Source organism: Oryctolagus cuniculus, chromosome X, assembly GCF_964237555.1.
Source record: "Oryctolagus cuniculus chromosome X, mOryCun1.1, whole genome shotgun sequence".
Lineage (NCBI taxonomy): Eukaryota > Metazoa > Chordata > Mammalia > Lagomorpha > Leporidae > Oryctolagus > Oryctolagus cuniculus.
Window position 1 is genome coordinate 66,346,390 of NC_091453.1, and position 22,023 is coordinate 66,368,412.

Sequence of the window (22,023 nt, forward strand, 5' to 3'; positions counted from 1 at the left end):
ACAGTGAAACTATTGTGGATACTTGTCATTATGCATGTGTGAAAACCCATAGAATACAAAATATCAAGAATAAACCCTAGGGGCTGACACAGTGCATAGTGGGTAAAGTCACCGCTTGCAGTGCCGGCATCCCATATGGGCACTGGTTCGAGTTCCAGCTGCTCCACTTCCGATCCAGCTCTCTGCTATGGCCTGGGAAAGCAGTAGAAGATGGCCCAAGTCCTTGGGTCCCTGCACCCATGTGGGAGACCCAGAAGAAGCTCCTGGCTCCTGGCTTTGGATCAGCGCAGCTCTGGCCGTTGCCACTATCTGAGGAGTAAACCACCAGATGGAAGATCTCTCGCTCACTTGCTCTCTCTCCCTCTCTCTCTCTGCCTCTGCCTCTCTGTAACTATGCCTTTCAAATAAATAAATAAATCTTTTTAAAAAAAGAATAAACACTAATGTGCTTTGGTTAATAATATTATGTCAATGTCAGCCACTGAATGTGACAAAGGTACCACTCTTGTGCTAGATGCTAATACTGGGGTGTGGGGAGCAACTCGGACTAGACTGTTACTGGAATTAAGACTTATCCTATGCATCTGCTCTCCAACAATATGGCGCTGGGAGAGGAGGAAACAGCTTCTACACAGCTGCCTCCAGTTCAACCAATAAACAGCAGGACCTGCTCCTGATTGGAGGAGAGCAGCGTACTCGGCGTGTGGGTAGCAGAGTTGGGATTGGTGGAAGAGGACTATAAAGGAGGAGAGAGACAGCATGCACCAGGAACACCTGAAGGAACACCTGTGCAGCCCCCGAGAGAGCCGGCCGGCGGTGTGCCACTCCCCCGCGGAAGTGGGGAAAGTGGCAGGGGGAACCGCCCTTCCACAGAGGTGGAAGGGTCGGTAGCCAACCCGGGAAGAACCAGCAGCAAACCCGGGGAGGGCCGAGCAGACAAAAGAACAGCGCAGGGTCCTGTGTCGTTCCTCCACGAAGAGGGGGAGCGACATAATGGTGCCGTGACTCGGATATGAAGCCTAGGCAGGGTTTAGTGTCGTTCCTCCATGAAGAGGGGGAGCGACACTGGGGAAGACTGAGTGTTGTAGGAGGAATGGGTATGTGGGAACTCTTTATATTTTCCACTAAGTTTTGCTGTGAGTTTAAAATTGTCATTAAAATAAGGTATAATATATATTATATATTTTATTCATATGTATTAAATATTTTTTAAAAATAAGTATTAAATTAGAGTTCGAGTAAGTGTAGTTCATTTTATTGAGGGTTCAACCTTCAATTCAAAAATTCTAGTATTAAGAGATTCTCAGTCCTATTATTAATAGGCCATTATGGGAAATAAATAAAGAGTAACATCTTAGTTTTGTCAAAAAGCTAAAAGTTTGGGATTGTTAGGGGCATGACAGGACTTGGGGAAAACAAAGGAGCAGGACAGGGCTTGAATATAACACAGGAGCTTTAAATTGTCAAGCTTTCCATTGAACAATTGCAGTATTTGATCAGCCTAAGATCTACTTTGAAATAAAACTGTAAAAAAGAGAGCTAGAAATCATTATATATGTGACTATCTTCCTTCAATCATTCAAGGTAAAATAAAAAATCTTCAGTCAAATTGAAATCAATGGAAACAGTAAAAATAGTTGAGAAATTATATCACACTGTGATAGCCACTATCCATGTCAAAATATTGCAGGCATTTAATTATATGTTTGCTTAATCCCCTGGTAACTGCAACAACCAATATGGTGAATGGCTGCACAATTCTCATTGCAAAAATCTGTTCCTAAACTTTATACCTCCATGCTTTCTTTGTTTTGTTAATGCTATACAACTAAGAATATAACTTCCCTGATAGAGGAGACTGCATAGTCACTTTAAACCTAAGCAGCAGGAAGTATGTCATATAACCTGAGCAATACTAAGTAGAAGTATGGGAGAAGGTAGAGAACAAAAAGGGCAGTAGAGCTGCTCATCACACATTAAGAGATTCCATGTTTGGTATCTTGATGTATAGTCACTCTGATGACCATTATATATAAAATAAAGTACATATTAACATTTTAAAAGACAGTCTATAGTTCTCATGAGATTTTCAAAGACTTAGGATTTGTGACATTTAAATAGTTAAGAAGGCATCTTCTAGATAATATATTAGTTAACTAACAATTATAACATAGACCGTTAAACTGTTAAATAAAGCAATTGTATTAATATTCTCAGTTACAGCATTTTGGACTCTGACAGTTAACATACTTGTCTGAGGAAGATTTAATTTATAATCTGAAAGTAAATACTTTGCTGTGGTATATCTGGTTAAGGCTATCTGTAAATTGCCAAATATTTAAGGGGTTGGATTTATTTTTACTCGTAGACAATGAAGCGATAAATATTGCAAGTGATGATACATTGGTTTCTTTCTACCTAGTTCAAAGGGCAGTAATATCCAGAAAACTGATCTGACTCTTATGTTTTGCTTTATATAGTTTGGACTTTGTTATAAAATATTGCATCATCATAATTACGTCTCACAATACCCTTCCTTACAAAAGGAAAAATGTTAGATATATATGCTTTATAAACTTCATAAAACAAATCTCTACTATTTAAATGCTTATTTAGTTATTATTATTAAGTTGAAAGGCAGAGCAACAGAATGAGAGCGAAGGAGGGAGCAAGGGAGAGAGGGAGAGAGAGAGGAAGCATTCTATTAATTGGTTCACTCCTCAAATGACTAAATGCTGCCTCCCACGATGTACATTAGCAGGAAGCTGGATTACAAGCAGAGTGCCTGGGACTCAAACAAGGCGTTCCGATTTGGGATGCTGTCATCCCAAGCTGAGGCTTAACTTGGTGCAACACAACACACAACCCAAATAATTTCTATTTTCAGGCAACATATCTAAGTATCTTAGAGGTGAGAGTGCCATGGGACTTCATAACAGTTTAGAAATGTGGACTAATTTCCTCATGATAGCCTTGAAAACCTAAGAGCAGCCTAATCGGGCAGGTAACACAGAGCAACCTCAAACACAATATGAAGTGTCTAGGAATTAAACTACACTTATTTTTTGTTAATATGAGAGTAAGAATTGATTGAAAGTAGAGGTGTGGATGGGAAATGGAATAAAGGCAGTAAAAGAAAACTTGAAAGTATCCAGAGAAAGTCAACAAGCCCTTAAAATAGATAATTAAGTTTAATGATAATCTGAGATTTAGAACATAAAAATGAATTTTAACATATCTAAAAGTAATATAAAATCAATTGAAATTATATAAATCCTACTCTTAAATATAAATACAATTGTAAAATATTTTCAAATAAAGTACTTTGTGAGAATAGGACATAATATAATTAGTTCAACTGATTTATCTTACATTCTTTAACAAAAACAGAAGTAAATCTCTAAATAGGCTGATGCTCCAATGATTCAGGAAAACAGTAAACAAGAGTTTTCTTGAGCTTTAATGGAGCTCTCAATATTTGAATTATAACATAGACATCATACATTTTACATTTAAAAAAGGCAAACACGAAGGAATATTAGATCTCTTTAGTCTTTTTTTTTTTTTCGACAGGCAAAGTGGACAGTGAGAGAGAGAGACAGAGAGAGAAAGGTCTTCCTTTGCCGTTGGTTCACCCTCCAATGGCCGCCACGGCTGGCGCACCACGCTGATCCGAAGCCAGGAGCCAGGTGCTTCTCCTGGTCTCCCATGGGGTGCAGGGCCCAAGGACTTGGGCCATCCTCCACTGCACTCCCTGGCCACAGCAGAGAGCTGGCCTGGAAGAGGGGCAACCGGGACAGAATCCGGCGCCCCGACCGGGACTAGAACCCGGTGTGCCAGCGCCGCAAGGCGGAGGATTAGCCTAGTGAGCCGCGGCGCCAGCCTATCTTTAGTCTTATGTTTTATTGATATTGTGCTGATACATTAGAAGAATTTAGCTAAAATCATGTAATAGTAAGGACAGTAGACAAAGTCAAAGAACAGCTTGACCCAGCTGTGCCACATACTATCACTATGAGTGGGATGCTGGGTTAAGTACTTGACCTCATTAGTTTGTGTCATCATATCTAAAATGGGCACAATAATATAAAACTTAGTTGACTTAAAAATTTAGTCAAAAGAACAGACCATTAAAGAGGCATTAAGTAAACAGAGTATTATCAATTCAAGTCACCATGCTGCATGTCAGATTCCCAGAACTTACTCATAACTGAAAGACTGGACCCTTTAAACAACCTTTCCCATTTCCCTCACCACCCCACCCTTCTCTGTTTCTGTAATTTCAATTCCTCTTAGATTCCACAAATGAGATCATACAGTATTTGTCTTTCTGTACCTGGTTTATTTCACTTAGCATACTGTCCTCCAGATGCATCCACGTTGTCACAACAAGCAGGATTTCCTTCTTTGTGACTGAATAATGTGTGTCAAATTTCCTTTACTAATCTACCTACAGACACTTACATCATTTACATATCTTGGCTATTATGAATAACGCTGAAATGAACATGAGGGTACAGGAGTTTCTGATACATTTCACAGTGCATATATGTATCAAATCATCATGTTGTATATCTTGAATATATATAACTTTTGTCAATTCAATGTAAATAAAGCTGGAATAAAGAAACATTAAGGGTTATGCTCATTCAGAATAAGCTGCAGCAAAGATAAAACATTTGATCCTCCATCCATGGGAGTACTTACCTTCAATTATGTTAGCATGACCAATCTAAGCAGAGAGAATTGGTACTAAGAAGTCTGGAATAACCTCAGGGAGGGACAACTTCAATCAAGATGACACTATTTTTTTCTCCCCAGATTAATAATAGCTCAAATAAAGCTTCATGTAAATGTGTTGTTGGGTCAAATTAATCATTAGCTGTGTCCTAAGTATTGTAGACTTCTGGTAGTAGAAATGCTTGACACTATACAATGATATTCATAAAGCCATTAATAATGGTATTTAGAAGCTGCCATTGCTTACAGGCCTAACCACTTTATGCTCTGAAAAAGACCCAGAACAGTCACCTTTATAGAGAAAACATCTAAGCAGGGGGCTTCAAAAATGTATCTGAAAATTCAAATAAAAGATGTTTATTTTGTTTTAAAAAATTGAAAGCCATGCATAATTTTTCATAATATACAGTTGCCCATGAATTTTTGGAGAACTCCCATATTTGGTCTTCCCACTCTTCTGCTAGGGACATTGCCTTTTTCTCCTTGTAAAAATATGTGCTAGACCAGACACTAACAATAGAACACTTTTATATTATTTAAAAACACAGGTTTTTAAAAGTAATATATTTTGGGGGGCCTGTGCTGTGGTGCAGCAGGTTAAAGCCCTGGCCTGAAGCGCCGGCATCCCATATGGGCGCCGGTTCTAGTCCCAGCTGCTCCTCTTCCGATCCAGCTCTGTGCTATAGTCTGGGATAGCAGTGGAAGATGGCCCAAGTCCTTGGGCCCCTGCACCCACGTGGGAGACCCGGAAGAAGCTCTTGGCTCCTGGCTTCGGATCGGCACAGTTCTGGCTGTTCTGGCCATCTGGGAAGTGAACCAGCGGATGGAAGACATCTCTCTCTGTCTCTACCTCTCTCTGTAACTCTGTCTTTCAAATAAATAAAATAAATCTTTCAAAAAAAAGTAATATATTTTCAAAACACCCTAATGCTTCACATACAGCAGTAATACATGGACGTGTTTTTCAATTCTATAATATTAACAAGATTATTATTCAGATTATAGGCTTATTATTTCAATAATTAGAGGTCTTTGAGGGATTTGTTCTTTAAATAATAAAGGGCTTTGTGGACAAGTTATACTTAAAATGAAATAAATTAAAATGAAGGATTAAGTGAGAAGTTATGTATAGGGATAGCATAAATGTGCCTGAAAGAAACTGTTAACTTCAATTTACATATTTACTTAACTTTTCAAGTACACTTCATTAGTTCTATACTGTAGAGGTATTAGAGCTAAAACAGAAATAAATATACATAATGTGAAATTAAGTAATGTTAATATATTCAACTCTCCTTTAAACATGCTAGGAGAGTATAAATCCAGAAAAGTCTTTTTTTTCTTTTTATTTGACAGGTAGAGATATAGACAGTGAGAGAGAGAGACAGAGAGAAAGGTCTTCTTCCTCTGGTTCATTCCCCAAATGGCCGCTATGGCCGGCGCTGTGCCGATCCGAAGCCAGGAGCCAGGTGCTTCTTCCTGGTCTCCCACGTGCGTGCAGGAGCCCAAGCACCACTGCCCTCCCGGGCCACAGCAGAGAGCTGGACTGGAAGAGGAGCAACTGGGACTAGAACCCTGGCGCCATATGGGATACTGGCGCCGCAGGCGGAGGATTAACCAAGTAGCCATGGCGCCAGCCCCAAAAATTCCTGATACAAGTTCATTTGCCAATGGCTATTTCTCCACCTCAGAGTTCTAAGAGGATCCCACCTCCTTATACTTCACGTTCTCTCTTGCATTCCCACTCTACTCTAGGTGGCTCCTATACAGTTTTCTTAGAAGTGTAGCCATTCCTGGAGGCTGTAACTTTGTGTTACATTATTTGGATCAAATAACCATCCCTAAAGCTTGAATAAGGACAAAGATCAAAAAATAAAAGTGACATTCTTTTTTTTTTCTTTTTCATGCATGTTTATGATTATACTGTTACTTCTGCCTTTGATGCAAAAGTTAAGACACCATAGCCAGGGCTGGTGATGTGGCGTAGCAGGTAAAAGCCGCCGCCTACTGTGCCGGCATCCCATTTGGGTGCCAGTTCGAGTCCCGGCTGCTCCACTTCTGATCCAGCTCTCTGCTATGACCTGGAAATGCAGTGGAAGATGGCCCAAATCCTTGGGTCCCTGAACCCGTGTAGAAGACCCAGAGGGAGCTCCTGGATTCAGGCTTCAGATTGGCACAACTCTGGCCATTGCAGCTATTTGGGGAGTGAACTAGCAGATGGAAGACCTCTCTCTCTCTCTCTCTCTCTCTCTCTGCCTCTGCCTCTCTGTAAGTCTGACTTTCAAATAAATAAATGCATCTTTAAAAAAAAAAGACATCTAGCAAGTCATCTATGAAATGCAATTTAGGAGGCATTTTAAATAGTCAATCTACTCTTAATGCATCAAATTTCATAACTGGTGATTTATAACTAATATATCCTATAAATTATTATTTTTATTGTTTCAGGAAACAGATTATAATGAATATGGGTTCTCTTTTCTGATGTTTTGATATGTACCATTATTAATTTATTTTTATATTTTATTGTTTTATTTTATTGTAATTGACAGCATTTATTATTAAATTAATCAATATATTTATGGTTAAAGCATGATTGTAGGTATATGTTTATATCGTGGAATCGTTACATCAAGCTAATTTACATGTACCATTTTTGTGGTCCAAACACTAAAAACCTTCTCTAGCAATTCTGAAATACAAAATACATTCCTATTAACTATAGTCACTATCATGAAGCTATTCCTCCTATTCAACTATTTGAAACTTATTCCTCCTAACTGAAACTTTTTATTCCTTGACCAAGCCCTTTTTCTGGCTCACAAATCTCCAGAGAGATAAATTTAATACTGTCAAAACCACTGTAGCAGAATAATTCCCCTACCAAATGTGAGGCATTTTCAAAAAGCTCATGTAAAATGCTTATTATGAAAAATTAGATATGAATTTAAATTTTTTGCATAGAAATAAATTTACTTTTAAATTTAATTTTCCATGACCTTTTTAAAGTACCATTGTACATCCTGCTTAGGCCTATATGAATGTGTGTCTGTAGTGAAAGAAGAAGTATTTAATTGCCTATTACTATGACTTTTTATTATGTCCTAACTTTTTTTTTTAATCCAACAAAAGTTTTTACTAAGAGTTGAAACACAAGAGTTCAAAACAAAACAGAATAAACAAAAAACAAAGAGAAACTATGGTTAAAGCACGAATGAATTAAAGTAGACTTTTATGTAAATATGATTGTAAATGTGGTACAATCTTAGAGTTCTTATTTGAAGAAACATAAATTTATTTTTTTAAATAAAGAATGTATGTATCGAAAAAGATTGGATAATTTTTATAATGTAGACTCAGCCTAAGAAATAAGGTTGGGGGTCATCTACAATAGTACGAATATCTCCATAGAGTTATTAGACTGTGCTGTGCCCCAGATATCAAAATCTATGGAGTCTCATTTCTTTTTTTTTTTTCAATTTATAATTGGCACCTCTTATTTTCTTCTATTCTTTTTTTTTACATTTTTTTAACTTTTATTTAATGAATATAAATTTCCAAAGTACGGCTTATGCATTACAATGGCTTCCCCCCCATATCCTCTCTCCCACCCACATCCCTCCCCTTTCCCACTCCCTCTCCCCTTCCATTCACATGAGGATTCATTTTCGATTCTCTTTATATACAGAAGATCAGTTTAGCATATATTAAGTAAAGATTTCAACAGTTTGCTCCCACACAAACATAAAGTGAAAAATAATAGATGATTTTTTTAAATGATGATGAAATCAGATCAGACCTATTGTCATGTTTAATCCCAGTGAGAGTCAAGTTGGGAATTGATAATTTCTTCTTTTTTTTTTTTTTTTTTACAGAAGATCAGTTTAGTATACATTAAGTAAAGATTTCAACAGTTTGCACCCCCATAGAAACACAAAGCGAAATATACTGTTTGAGTACTCGTTATAGCATTAAGTCTCAATGTACAGCACGCTAAGGGCAGAGATCCTACATGAGGAGTAAGTGCACAGTGACTCCTGTTGTTGACTTTACCAATTGACACTCCTGTTTATGGCATCAGTAATCTCCCTATGCACCAGTCATGAGTTTCCAAGGCTATGGAAGCCTTTTGAGTTCACCGACTCTTATCTTGTTTAGACAAGGTCATAGTCAAAGTGGAGGTTCTCTCCTCCCTTCAGAGAAAGGTACCTCCTTCTTTGATGACCTGTTCTTTCCACTGGGATCTCACTCACAGAGATCTTTCATTTAGGTTTTTGTTTTTGTTTTTTTTGTTTTTTTTTTTTTTTTTTCCCAGAGTGTCTTGGCTTTCCATGCCTGAAATACTCTCATGGGCTTTTCAGCCAGATCCGAATGCCTTTAGGGCTGATTCTGAGGCCACAGTGCTGTTTAGGACATCCACCATTAATAATTATTTTTTTTTTTTATTTTTGACAGGCAGAGTGGACAGTGAGAGAGACAGAGAGAAAGGTCTTCCTTTTGCCGTTGGTTCACCCTCCAATGGCCGCCGCTGCAGCCGGCGCACCGCGCTGATCCGATGGCAGCAGCCAGGATCCAGGTGCTTTTCCTGGTCTCCCACGGGGTGCAGGGCCCAAGCACCTGGGCCATCCTCCACTGCACTCCCTGGCCATAGCAGAGAGCTGGCCTGGAAGAGGGGCAACCGGGACAGAATCCGGCGCCCCGACCGGGACTAGAACCCGGTGTGCCGGCGCCGCAAGGTGGAGGATTAGCCTATTGAGCCACGGCGCCGGCCCAAGGACATCCACCATTCTATGAGTCTGCTGAGTATCTCGCTTCCCATGTTGGATCACTCTCCCCTTTATTTATTCTATCGGTTAGTATTAGCAGGTACTAGACTTGTTTATGTGCTTCCTTTGACTCTTAGTCCTTTCATTATGATCAATTGTGAACTGAAATTGATCACTTGGACTGGTGAGATGGCATTGGTACATGCCACCTTGATGGGATTAAATTGGAGTCCCGTGGTATGTTTCTAACTCTACCATTTCGGGCAAGTCAGCTTGAGCATGTCCCAAATTGTACATCTCTTCCCTCTCTTATTCCTACTCTTATGTTTAACAGGGATCACATTTCAGTTAAATTTCAACACTTAAGAATAACTGTGTATTAATTACATAATTAAACCAGTCATATTAAGTAGAACAGACAAAAAAAATACTAAGAGGGATAATGTATTAAGTTGTTCATTAACAGTCAGGGCTATACTGATCAAGTCACCGTTTCCCATAGTGTCCATTTCACTTCAACAGGTTTCCTTTTTGGTGTTCAGTCAGATGTCACCGATCAGGGAGAACATACGGTATTTGTCCCTTTGGGACTGGCTTATTTTTAATTTGTAAGCTTCCAAGTTAAAGTTATCATGTCTAAACAAATCGATATTTCCTGAATGAAAAATATCCCCTAATTAATGTTTCTAACCTAAGGCACAACTACTTGATTTATGTTATAAAAATCTATATAAAGACAGAGGTAACAGTCTTCCAAATCTGCAAGACTTAAGGAAGTCCATAAAGAGTAACAATATATTGATGCTGTTGATAGTGTAATTTTCTATGCTAGACTTCATACCACCAACAAAATAATAATAATTTAGTTCATAGTGGGTGAAAAATAAGTAGAACAAAGATTAGATCACACATTTATTTTGTGCATTAATATTTCCAAAATATTTCAGTTCATATTGATTTTTTTTTGACAAGCAGAGTGGATAGTGAGAGAGAGAGACAGAGAGAAAGGTCTTCCTTTTTGCCGTTGATTCACCCTCCAATGGCCGCCACGGCTGGCGCGCTGCAGCCAGCGCACCGTGCTGATCCGAAGGCAGGAGCCAGGTGCTTCTCCTGGTCTCCCATGCAGGTGCAGGGCCCAAGCACTTGGGCCATCCTCCACTGTCTTCCCGGGCCACAGCAGAGAGCTAGCCTGGAAGAGGGGCAACCGGGAAAGAATCCGGCGCCCCGACTGGGACTAGAACCCGGTGTGCCGGCGCCGCAAGGTGGAGGATTAGCCTATTGAGCCATGGCACCGGCCCCATATTGATTTTTATTGATTTGAGAGGTGGAGAAAGACAGAGAGACAGCTCTCACCTATTGGTTCATTCCCCAGATGCCTGAATGGCCAGGAACTGGGACAGGCCAAAGATGGGAGCTGAGAATTTAATCCAGATCTCCCATGTGGGTGGCAGAAACCTAATTACTTCAGCATCGCTGCTCTCTCCCAGGGCCTGCATTAGCAGAAAACTGGAGTCAGGCGCCAAACCAGGGAATCAAATCCAAGTACTACAAGATGGGATATGGGAACCTTTTTAAAAAATTTTTTTTATTAATTATTTTATTTAAGGAATGCAACTTCATGTATTTAATATATACAGATTTGGGAACTTGAGGATTCTTCCTCCCCACCTCCCTCCCAGCCCTACTCCCACCCTTCTTTCTCCTCCCTCTTCCTTTCCCATTCTTATTTTTCACAGAGATCAATTTTTCAAATAATTTTTATACTCATAAAATTAACCCTACACTAAGAAAAGAGTTCCCTGATTAGTATGAAGAAGAAAGAAAAAAAAAGAATTGTTCCTCAATAGTCAAGGCAAAGGCTGTTCAAAATCACATCTTAAAGTGTCAGTTACATTCTTATATATTGCATTTAAGGTACTCTATCAATTACCACAGATCAGAAAGACCATATGGTGTTTGTCTATATGGAAATCTTAACCAGCATCTTCATTATGCTAAATGCTTGTCTCTTGGTTTTTATTCTTCGTAATAATACACCTCTCAGATATATATATATGTCTGTATTGAAAATTTGAGAAATAAAGAAAGCTGAATCCTAAATTTAGGCCAAGTGAATTAAGGTCAAAATGAGGTTTAGTTATAATAATCAAGCTGAGAATTGAGGTCCCCAAATACTCTGCTTATGTTCTTTGAACAGATTCAGGGCGTTCCACCTGTTAAACTTAAAGCATATATTCTATTTTCTAGCAAAAATCTAGAAAGTCCTTTACTTCATAACAAATAAAAATAGAAGACATGATTTTTCTAAACATGGCAATCTCATACCAGAGCATTCTTCTGAAGTAAATTTTGAAACTAATTGCTCCCAAACTTCAATGTACTACATAGGTGGCTGGCGCCGTGGCTCACTTGGCTAATCCTCCACCTGCGCACAACATGCCGGGTTCTAGTCCTGGTTGAGGCTCTGGCTACTAGTCCCAGTTGCTCCTCTTACAGTACAGCTCTCTGCTGTGGCCCGGGAGGGCAGCGGAGGATGGCCCAAGTGCTTGGGTCTCTGCACCCGCATGGGAGACCAGGAGGAAGGACCCGGCTCCTGGCTTCGGATCGGCGCAGCGACGCCCTTGGCGGCCATTAGAGGAGTGAACCAGCGGAAGGAAGACCTTTCTCTCTCTCTCTCACTGTCTATAACTCTCTCTCTGTCTCTGTTTCTCTCTCACTGTCTAACCCTGCCTGGCAAAAAAAAAAAAAAAAAAAAAAGATTTAAACTACTTAGGTAATAATCTCAGACTAACCTATTTAAACTTGATAATATCTTGGATATGCTAAAACAACAGCTACCTGTGAACTTCCATGTATTCTCATTTTAACTGCAGCTAGCTTAAATTAATTGTATAAAAAGGGTTTTCTGTAACTGGTATAATCATCTTCAGTTTTCCTTCACAAAACAGAAACCCTTCACCTGTATATTAATTTGGTAACTTACTACGAATCAACTAGATCACAAAAGCTAGGAAACTATTAAGGAAAAAGACTTTAATCTTAAATATAAATTCAGAGGCCAGATACTTGTAATTTATGGCTTGCTTATTTGTAATTACTTTCTTTTACAATTATTGTTACAAAAATATGTCCATATCATCAAACAAAAGTTAACAAAAAGAGATAATTTGATATTTTCTGGTAATAAGGACAATTTGTAGAAATTTTGAGAAATAAAAGATTATTTTGAAAATAATAATAATAACATTTTCTAAGTACATACTCTTTGCCAGGTATTATAATGAGTGTTGTCAGATACAAAGATAAAAAGTTACCTCTTACCTTCAAACAATTTGCAATTTGATGAAGAAAATATAAAATGTGTGCATAAACACACATAAATATATACACACATAGACAATAATATGCAGAAATTGCTTGGGAAGCAAAGACAATATTATGGAAGCACAAAGAAGAAAGACATGTTTTCTTGCCTCAGTACTATTCACACTCATTTTTAAATTCAAGGTCTGAAAACATAAAGGAAATAACTCAGAGAAGAAAAATTAGCAATAATAGATGATAAAACTTGAAATTTTCTTCCAAAAGCAAGAACCAATGTCTTAATTTGCTAAACTTCTGAATGAGGTTGGCCTAGTGTTTTTAATTTTTCTCCTATTAAAAATTATAAAAGTGAGAACTAAAATGTAACAAAAAACCTAGAACTTTTTCTTCATTTGAAACTTTTGCATTAAAATAATTTTATTGATAAAACTGCAATCACTTTTATAATAACTTCTCATATATAATGATACACTAAATAGCTGCATAATTTCACCTTAATGTGAGAAAAATCTTATTTCATTGAAATCATGTTAATGATGTGGAATTAAAAAGATGCTATCATTCTATAACAATGAGATTATTTATATTTATGTAGTGCCTAATCCATTTAATTGACATAGCAGAATCTGCTAAACAATTGTTTTACTAATCACTATATAAGGAAACCACAGCAATAACACAACAATTCATAGTAATTATTACCTTTAAAAGAATTTCTATAGTTAAAATAATCTTAAGAACTGTCTATCTTTCCCAGAGTACTCTTTGGTATAATGCTGATAAAGAAGTCAATAACATCCTTTCTTAAATCAGTAAACATATTATTTTACTAAGTATCTATTAATGAGACAGCAAATGATATAGGGAAGCACAATCTTTATTCTCAAAAATTAAGAATTAAATATAATAAATTTTAATCAGTTACAAAATTAAGTAAATTTCATTTAATTCCTCGCTTCATTGCACCTATTTCTCTATGGCCCATTATCTTCACTTGACATTGGCACCTTCAGTAGAATATACATCATATCTATTAGTATGTTTCCCTGTTAATCTACTATAATAATGCAGAATATAATAACCATACATTAATTCTATTAAGTTCAAGACAACATGCCAAATTAAAATTTTATTAAATCATTAAACCTACTTAAAACATTAAATCTATTTAAAATTAATTAAACATTAAAATATTAATTACAATATGCATACAAGGAAAATACTAAATGGAGGTATAAAAATTATTCTTAGAATATGTTTACTAAAACATAATGTGACCTTAAAGTTGCAGATTTCAGATACAAACCTCAATATTGAAGCATCTTTTGCAAAAGGTTACACAGAAATAAATTTTTATGGATGAATGTTCTATGAACTCTATGTATATAAGCATGTAAAAGAAAATGAAGCATGACATGCAGAGACAAGAGTCTATGAATATTTCAGAGTACTTCACCTTCTATCCACTTACGAACTTCCCTGGGAGAGGATGTCACAGTAGGATGTTCTCTCTGGAAACGATGAAATGATTGTTCCATCTCAGAATGAATAGAGAAAATCTACTGTTAATATGTAAGACTTAGATAAACTGAATATCTAAGAATGAAATAATACAACTTAATGTGACTCTGGTCTTGTCTATTCATACAGACTGAATTATATTAGCAAATGCTGTAAGGTGTGGGAGTTTTCAAGGAAAATATTTCACCATTAATAATTAAATTAATATTTGTTTCTTTAGTAAATAAAAATTTCAAATATAATCCTGACACAACTTCTACCTGACAGGAATTGCGAATCCACTAAGAAGGATAAAAAAAAACACATAAAGTATGTCGGTAATTAACTTGAAGGAAGTATCATACAAAGAAAATGGTAAGGAGTTCATGCTTAACTGCAAGGAAAAACATCGGTTCATGCAGCAGGTGGCATCTGAGTCAAGCCAAAGAAGACTAAACAGAAAAGAACCTTGGGGAAAAAAGCGATACAATCTGCCCTACCTACATTAGGAGTGTCTTGTGAGACCCATACAAAGAGAAAAAATAAGGCAGGAAATACATTGTAAAATGTAAAACATTGATTACAAAAATGTGATTCATTGTTTGTCCTGATGGTTTTGAAGCTCCAATTTGTTGCAGCCTGCTTTATTAATGCCTATATTACTCAGCTCTTAAAACTCACATTAGGGAATATACAAATGACAAATTAACAAGAATTTTAAAAATAAGAGTGCAATAATGTAAATGCTCTCAAATCCAACTGTTTTCCCTTTGCATTTACTGACTTTTAACTACATTTTGAGCGTTTATGTAAAAGTGCTTTACAAAAAATTTAACTCACTAACACTCATCTTAAACAAATGATTTAAAATCACAGCCAAAGCCCTTTCTAAAAAGAAACTGAATATAGGTTTCACTTTACCAGCCTAAATACGTATGAACAAATTAGCGGACTGGTGCAATTGTGCCCCCACTTGTACCTACTCACCTAGTCCAGACCCTGCCTTGCACAGTACTGCTTGAATTACTGAAGGGCATTTTATGTTGACCCTATCTTGTCCCTCAAGAAAACTCGGTTTGAATCTGAAAGAGCAAGGAGTTGACAGATTTTCTAGAAGAGCACTATTGATAGAACTTCATATGATGCCAGAATATTCTTAATTTGCACAACTGACACCGTAGCTAATTGCCATATATGGTATTAGGTATGTAAAATATGGCTAGTGGAATTCAGTAACTAAACTTTTAATTGCATTTAATTTTCATTAAATACCCATATTAAATACCTACATTGAACAACACAGATCTAGGGTTTCCAATCAATTTCTAGGGTCACATTATTTGGTGGACAATCTCAAACTGAAAATGACGGCTACAAGGGGAATAGAGAAATCTGAAATATTCTTGATGCTTACTGTCAGATTATCTGTTGATGTAAAATTCGTGAGAAAAGTAGCAAAGAGCCGGTGAGCAGCTGCAGGCGTTAAGGGTAAGAGAGGCTATATAGAAAGGGGAGGGTGGTTGATTAAGGAAAGGAAGTTTGGGTAGGCTCCAATGCCGGAATGTAGAGCCTTTTCGGTTACTCTGGAAAAAAAAAGAAAAGAAAAGAAAAAAGTTAGTAAAAGAAAATTATCAAAGTTCTGGCATTCAACACAGAATTTGTAAAAATAAAGGGCAAAATATTTCATTTCATCTAAGCACATTCAACAAATGGGTAATGTGTTCTTACTATTGTGCCAAGCACAGTGAATTTCATTAATTTAAAAAATGTAGTTGTGCTTTCTATGATTATATAGCATTACTTAAAATATTCTAATTTCAAGGAAAATATTTTTTTGGTATGCAATGGGAGTAATTTTGTCTATTATTTTTGCTATATTACATGTACATTAGTTTTCTAATCTCTGTTTTGTTTTGGTGTTGGCCTTTCCAGCTTCCACTGCTTTCTTCTTTTAACTTTAGCAAGAGGACTCTGGCCAGTTTCCTTTTCTTGAAAATCTATATGTCATACAAAACACTCACTATGAATCTCAGCTCTTAAGAGCAAAGAAAGGAAAGGAAGGAAACAAATGCTGACAACACAGTAATAATAATAATAATATTAATAATAATAATAAACTACCAGTGATCCAAAACCGAAAATTTTCCCTCTTCAAAATCTCAGTCTCTTGCTATGAATCATGACAAGCTTAGAAAAAAAGTTTTCTTCCTATTACATTCCTTTTCGTAGAAAGGCTTGGGTCTATAGCCTGTTTAGGGAGATAAGCGGAAAGCTAGATGGTTTCTGATTGTTAAAATTTTAATTAAGCTTAATGAGTTTAAAACCCACGATAAAAATTTCCAACAATACAGTGTTAAAATTTAAAATAAACTGGAAAAAAAATCTTCTATCCGCTGACCTTAACCTGGTAAATTTATATTTCCATAAGAGAATTATATAAATAATGCTGAGAAGAATCATCAAGGGTGAATCGTAGGCTCAGGGGATTAAAAAAAAAAAAAAAGTAGAGGTGATATCTAATCAAAAGGCCAACCACTCTACCGTTGGAATGGCCGCTACAGAAACGTCCCGGGCTGGCTGATGTGATCACAGAGAAGTAAAATTCTGCCATCTTAGAACTCTCCCCCCTCCCTCCCCACGCCGGTCCCCTCCGTTTTCGTGCTCCTGCCTCACACAATCCCGGTAAACGAGTCTCTTTCGTCTTTCACCTCAGGAAGAGTCAACCAAACTAGGACCCCATTCCGCCAAATTGTCCGTTACCACCTAACCGTCATCCCCCTTCCCCCCCCCCGCCCCTCCCGTCCGCGGTTTCTCCTAGGACAGTTTCCTCACTAGTCTATCAGAACCTCCACCTGAGGTGCGGGCCTGAGGTAGCCTGGTCACCCCCCGCCCCGCTATCGGTTGCCCTGGCAGTCCCGTACAGCTCTTCTCCTCCACAAGTACCCTCGGTTCTGGCCAGACCGCGCAGCGGTTTAGAGCTTTCAAAGTGATGCTCCTAGGAGCGGCAAACGTTCCCTGCCTCCCTCTACAGCCTCACCAAAGGCTATAACAAGCGATCTCCTTCTTGTCTCTTCCCCTATCCCCTCAGGCCTGATGACGCCGGGGCGACAAGTCCCCGGCGATCAGGTCCCTGAGGGTCGGGTCCCGGTTGTCAAGCACCGAGTCATCTCTCGCCCCTAATGCCCCGCGAGGCGTGCCAAGGGGTCAAGGGTCACGGAGGACGTAGCTTTAGCGCGGCACGAGGCGGGGGGTGGGGCGGTTGGCGGGAAAGCGGGTCTTTGCCCGTTCCTGGCACTTAAAAGCCGTTTTAAAAGTTCTTTTTCTTTGAGAAACTGAACATCTGAGGCGTGCCGTAAGGCGTCTAAGAAGAAGGCTAAACACGCACGTAACACAAACACACACACACACAGAGTTTAGGGAAAGAATAAAGGGAAGCGTTAAGCAACAAGTGGTCACAGATTTCTGAATAAAAGGGCCGTTGGAATGCCTAGCCGAGCTGAAGTGAAACCAGGCTCATCTCTAGCGTTTTTGGGAATTTCACTTTATTGCCCTTTCTTAACCTAACTTTATAGATCATAAAGGCCCAGACTTGAGGTGGACAACGAGCTGGGGGAGGATAGAACTAGGCTTTGCTGAACCCACCGTTCCTCCCACTGTAAAGATGAGTTCAAGTATCTCCCATGTTGACGTGCGTGGATTAAGATAATGACTGTTCAAGTGGATCCACGCTAGCGCCTAGTGTTCACAATGAAATATAACAATATTTTGTTTCATCTGAACACAAGATCACCAGAACATTTTATCTCTTGATCCTGTGACTTTGTGAACCCACTTTTAAACAAAGTTGAAATTAACCTGTCATAATGTTGGAGTCCTCAATATCATACCACAATATTCTTTTCCCTGTACCAAGTTTTCTTGGAGTTGTGTACACCAGATATCATACTACAGCAGGTGAACACATCGATTTGTAATCTTTTGTTAAAGGAAACTTCTCAAAGCTATAATAAACCAAAATAAAAATTTTATGGGTCTCACCATTCACTGGAAAACATTTCCCCCAGGAGATTCGTATTCCAAAAAGGGAAACATATGGTCCACCAAAGAGAATTATTTAATGCAGAATGTAGTGGAAAGGAATTTGAAGAGTGATTTTATCTAATTCCTTCATTTTGCAGTTGAGACCATTGAGACCGAGACAGAGACTTGTTCAGGTAACACCATGATTTAGTGGCAGAACTACAAAAAGAGCCTAGTCATTGTACCCCAGTGCAGTGCTCCTTCCACCAAACCCCATACATACCAGAAGTAAACAGCATCTCATGTGAATTGAGAAAGTGTTCTGAAGACGTCCCATATATGTTTCTGTCTTTTAGGATCTAGACATAAGAGGGTGGGGGGAAACAAAACAAAACAAAACAAAACAAGAAAAAACAAACATCCAAATGCTAATGGTGAGAGAGAAAAGCAAGTGATGGTGAGCAGGGAGAAGTAGAAGCAACATAGAAAGCAGCGAGTGTTTTACAAATGAGAACGAACATGAATCACTTCAGACTAAATGAATGACTAGAACTGGTTGGAAAGCAAGGTAAAAGATACTGGCGCATATCCATTTTGACAAAGATAGGCGCTTGCCCCCTTTATCAGCTGCTGATTCAACCTCTAAGTATGTATGATACAAAGTTAAGTTGTTGCTGTTATTAATGATAGAACTTTGGGATTCCTGCAGCCAAAACCATCTTACTTTTGGGTATTTGAGTGTATCATTGAAAAGCCTATGTATTCACAAGAAGCTAGGTTGGAGCTGGCACATTCAGATGGTGGAAATCTTACTTTTGTTATTTAATTAATGGGCTATTTCTCTTTGGTACAGGAGCATAATACTTCATTTGTTGTTACTCACCAGGGTTTCAGCTTCCTGCAAGTTAATCTGATAAACTAATCTGTGCTAATGTGTTAATAATTGTTGCCAACCTCCCTCTTAAGATGTTTGTAATTTAGCAGTAGCTTTGTGTACTGAATGGTAATCAAGAAGACCTGGGAGATTTATTTACTCCTTAAGCCTTTTCTGTCCCTTAAAATTAAATATGTGTGTGTGCATGCGTACCTATGTGTGTGTGTGTATGTACACATGTGTGTATATACAATAAACTAAGAATTAAAAGCACAGTAACAGAATTTATAAATATCACGTCACAGATGTCAAAGGACTTTAACACATATCTTCTCATTTCCTTCAACGAGTAATGTACCATTTGCCAGAAAACAGACTAAAATTTATGCATACATAGCCACTGCTACATTTTCTTAACAGAGCCAGTTAAGTTCATGACTTGATAACAATCATTAACCAAAACTTAATAAAAGTCAATAACTCATTTTGTTAAATATCATGAGTACATAGTATTTGATGAATTTCAAATTACTAGAGGTGGTATTTACAAAGAATCTCTGGCACTATCTCCATAATAATAACCATATCATATATTTGTATAGAAATTTACAGTTCCCTAAGCTATTCTGATGCATTATGGATTTGCCATTTTGAAGCTAATCATCTCAAAAACAGAATATCTTGCTTTTTTCCTTTACCAACCCCACATCCCCGGTCTCTCCTACTTCGTGTGCAAAATTCTACAACATAACAGAAGTAAAAGTACTATAGCACATCTCCTTATTTTATTCAAATACAAATGAAATAATGACTCCAATTTAACTACAGAATTACACTTGATTCATATTTCTCATTTTTCCTCTTAGTAAGTTTCAAGTATCTCAGATAAGATAGACCTCTGATTTGTACAAACAGGCAAAGAGTTATTAAAAAATATCAGCCTAACATACAGAATGGTGACTATAATTAATAATGTATTGCACGTTTGAAATTTGTTCAGAGAGTAAAGCGCTACCGAGAGATTTTAAGTGTTCTCACCACAAAAAATAACTACATGAAGTGATGGATATGTTAATTAGCTTGATTATGGTAATAATTTAATAACGTATACATATATCAAAACATCACATTGTATACCTTAAATATATGTAATTTTTATTTGCCAGATATACTTTAATAAAGCTGGGGAAAAATCAGGTAAAAAAAATCTCATTTCCCAAACATTTAATCCTGAAATTCAGCCTTTCCAAGAAAATACAATTATCCACATTACAAAATCATAAATATCCCTTTGAGGACTTAATAGAACATGGCATTAGTCAATCCTTTAACTTTGATTCCAAAAGTATCTATTTTTCATCTTTACAATAGTAGCTAATAAAAAGCAGCAGCAACAAAAGCACTACACTTTCTTTCCTATTTTCTTCATTGATCTCCCATACAAGTCAGGCACAATTGCTGATCTCGATAAAAACTATAAATTTATAAGAAACAGTGACTCACCTATGAAAAAGCAGCAGGTTGTCACGTTCAGGATGGAATTCATACAACACTGACTCAAGTGAGCGAGCGCACCACCAGGACTGTACTCTGAGAAATGCTTCCCAAATCTAACCTACTCCCCTAAGCAACAGCCTTCATCCATCTACTGGTCATTGCTCTCCCTGACGTTAGTTGCTGTACTGTAGTTACATCCAGTCACATGGCAGCTGCATGGGAGGGAATATGTAACAAGTACCTAACAAATCATCCCCTGCATCTGTGTGATGCCATGTAAGCTGCAAAGCATTTCTACATATATTCTCTCATTTGAACCCCACGGCAAAGTTCTGAAAATTGCTAGTAGGAGAGACCATTATATCCGCCAGAAGATGAGGAAACTGAAACTCAGGGGGGTTAAATTACACACCCAATGCAGCAATTCTAGCTAAGTAAAAGGGAACCACATTATTTAACTTCTATTTTAATGTTCTCTCCACTACGCCTAAGATACAAATGTCAGAGGTTTTTTAATACTGTTTTGTACTTTTCATTGCAATTATTTCAACTTTGCCTTCTGAGATTAATAAACAAATTGCATATAAGCAGAAGATTTGGCTTACTGGATAATACACTCTCCTGGCTCAAATCCTACCTCTCCAAAAACTCCTTTTCTTTGCCCTCATTCCTATTCCATCTCATACTCTGTCAAGTACAAACTTCTCTTTATGCACTACCTTGATTATCCTTACTTCCTGGAATTAAACTATTTTTCAGCATAGGTGATGCCCAAATGTCTAATGTGTATGCATTCCTGCTCCACACCTATTGTTATCATCTCAAATAACCTGTTAAAAATTAGTCCCTTTGACAATCTGTTTGCTAATGGCTGGACAATTTTTCTCCTTACAAGAAAACCATTAATAGCTATATATTTTAAATAATACATTTTATATATTTCAATTTTTTTCATTCTTACAGCAATTCTATGATGGATTCTCACTCCCATTTTATAGATGAGAAAACTGGCTCAGAAATGGTAATGTGATTAAGATTAAACAGCTTGTAAATATTAGAGATGGGTTTGAAATATGTCTGCAAAGTTTATGTCTGTTGTTTACTTTTACACTGTTGAACAGTGATATAAAGACAAAAGGGACAGAACTAATATAGGAATTGATAAAGTTGAGGGAAGATTTAAGAGGAAAATATGATCTTTGAGAATAATTGTAGCATGGATCCAGAGGAGAAGGAGAAATCAGAAATAGAATAAAGAAAAAATTGAGTTACTAAAGAGATGGAAGATAGTTAACCAGCAAA

At 37.4% G+C, this 22,023-nt stretch overlaps 1 protein-coding gene across 1 annotated transcript in view; it reads right to left on the reverse strand.

Annotated features, from left to right (window-relative positions):
• LOC100349442 (uncharacterized) overlaps positions 1-17,516 on the reverse strand; it is a 459,397-nt gene extending 441,881 nt beyond the window's left edge. The window contains exons 1-3 of the mRNA XM_051827387.2: positions 17,368-17,516; positions 15,745-15,913; positions 14,287-14,368 (exon numbers count right to left, since the gene is read on the reverse strand). Of these exons, the coding sequence (XP_051683347.2) occupies positions 14,287-14,368 (82 nt within the window). The 5' untranslated portion in view covers positions 15,745-15,913; positions 17,368-17,516. The remainder of the gene's footprint in view (positions 1-14,286; positions 14,369-15,744; positions 15,914-17,367) is intronic.
• Positions 17,517-22,023: the final 4,507 nt, after the last annotated feature.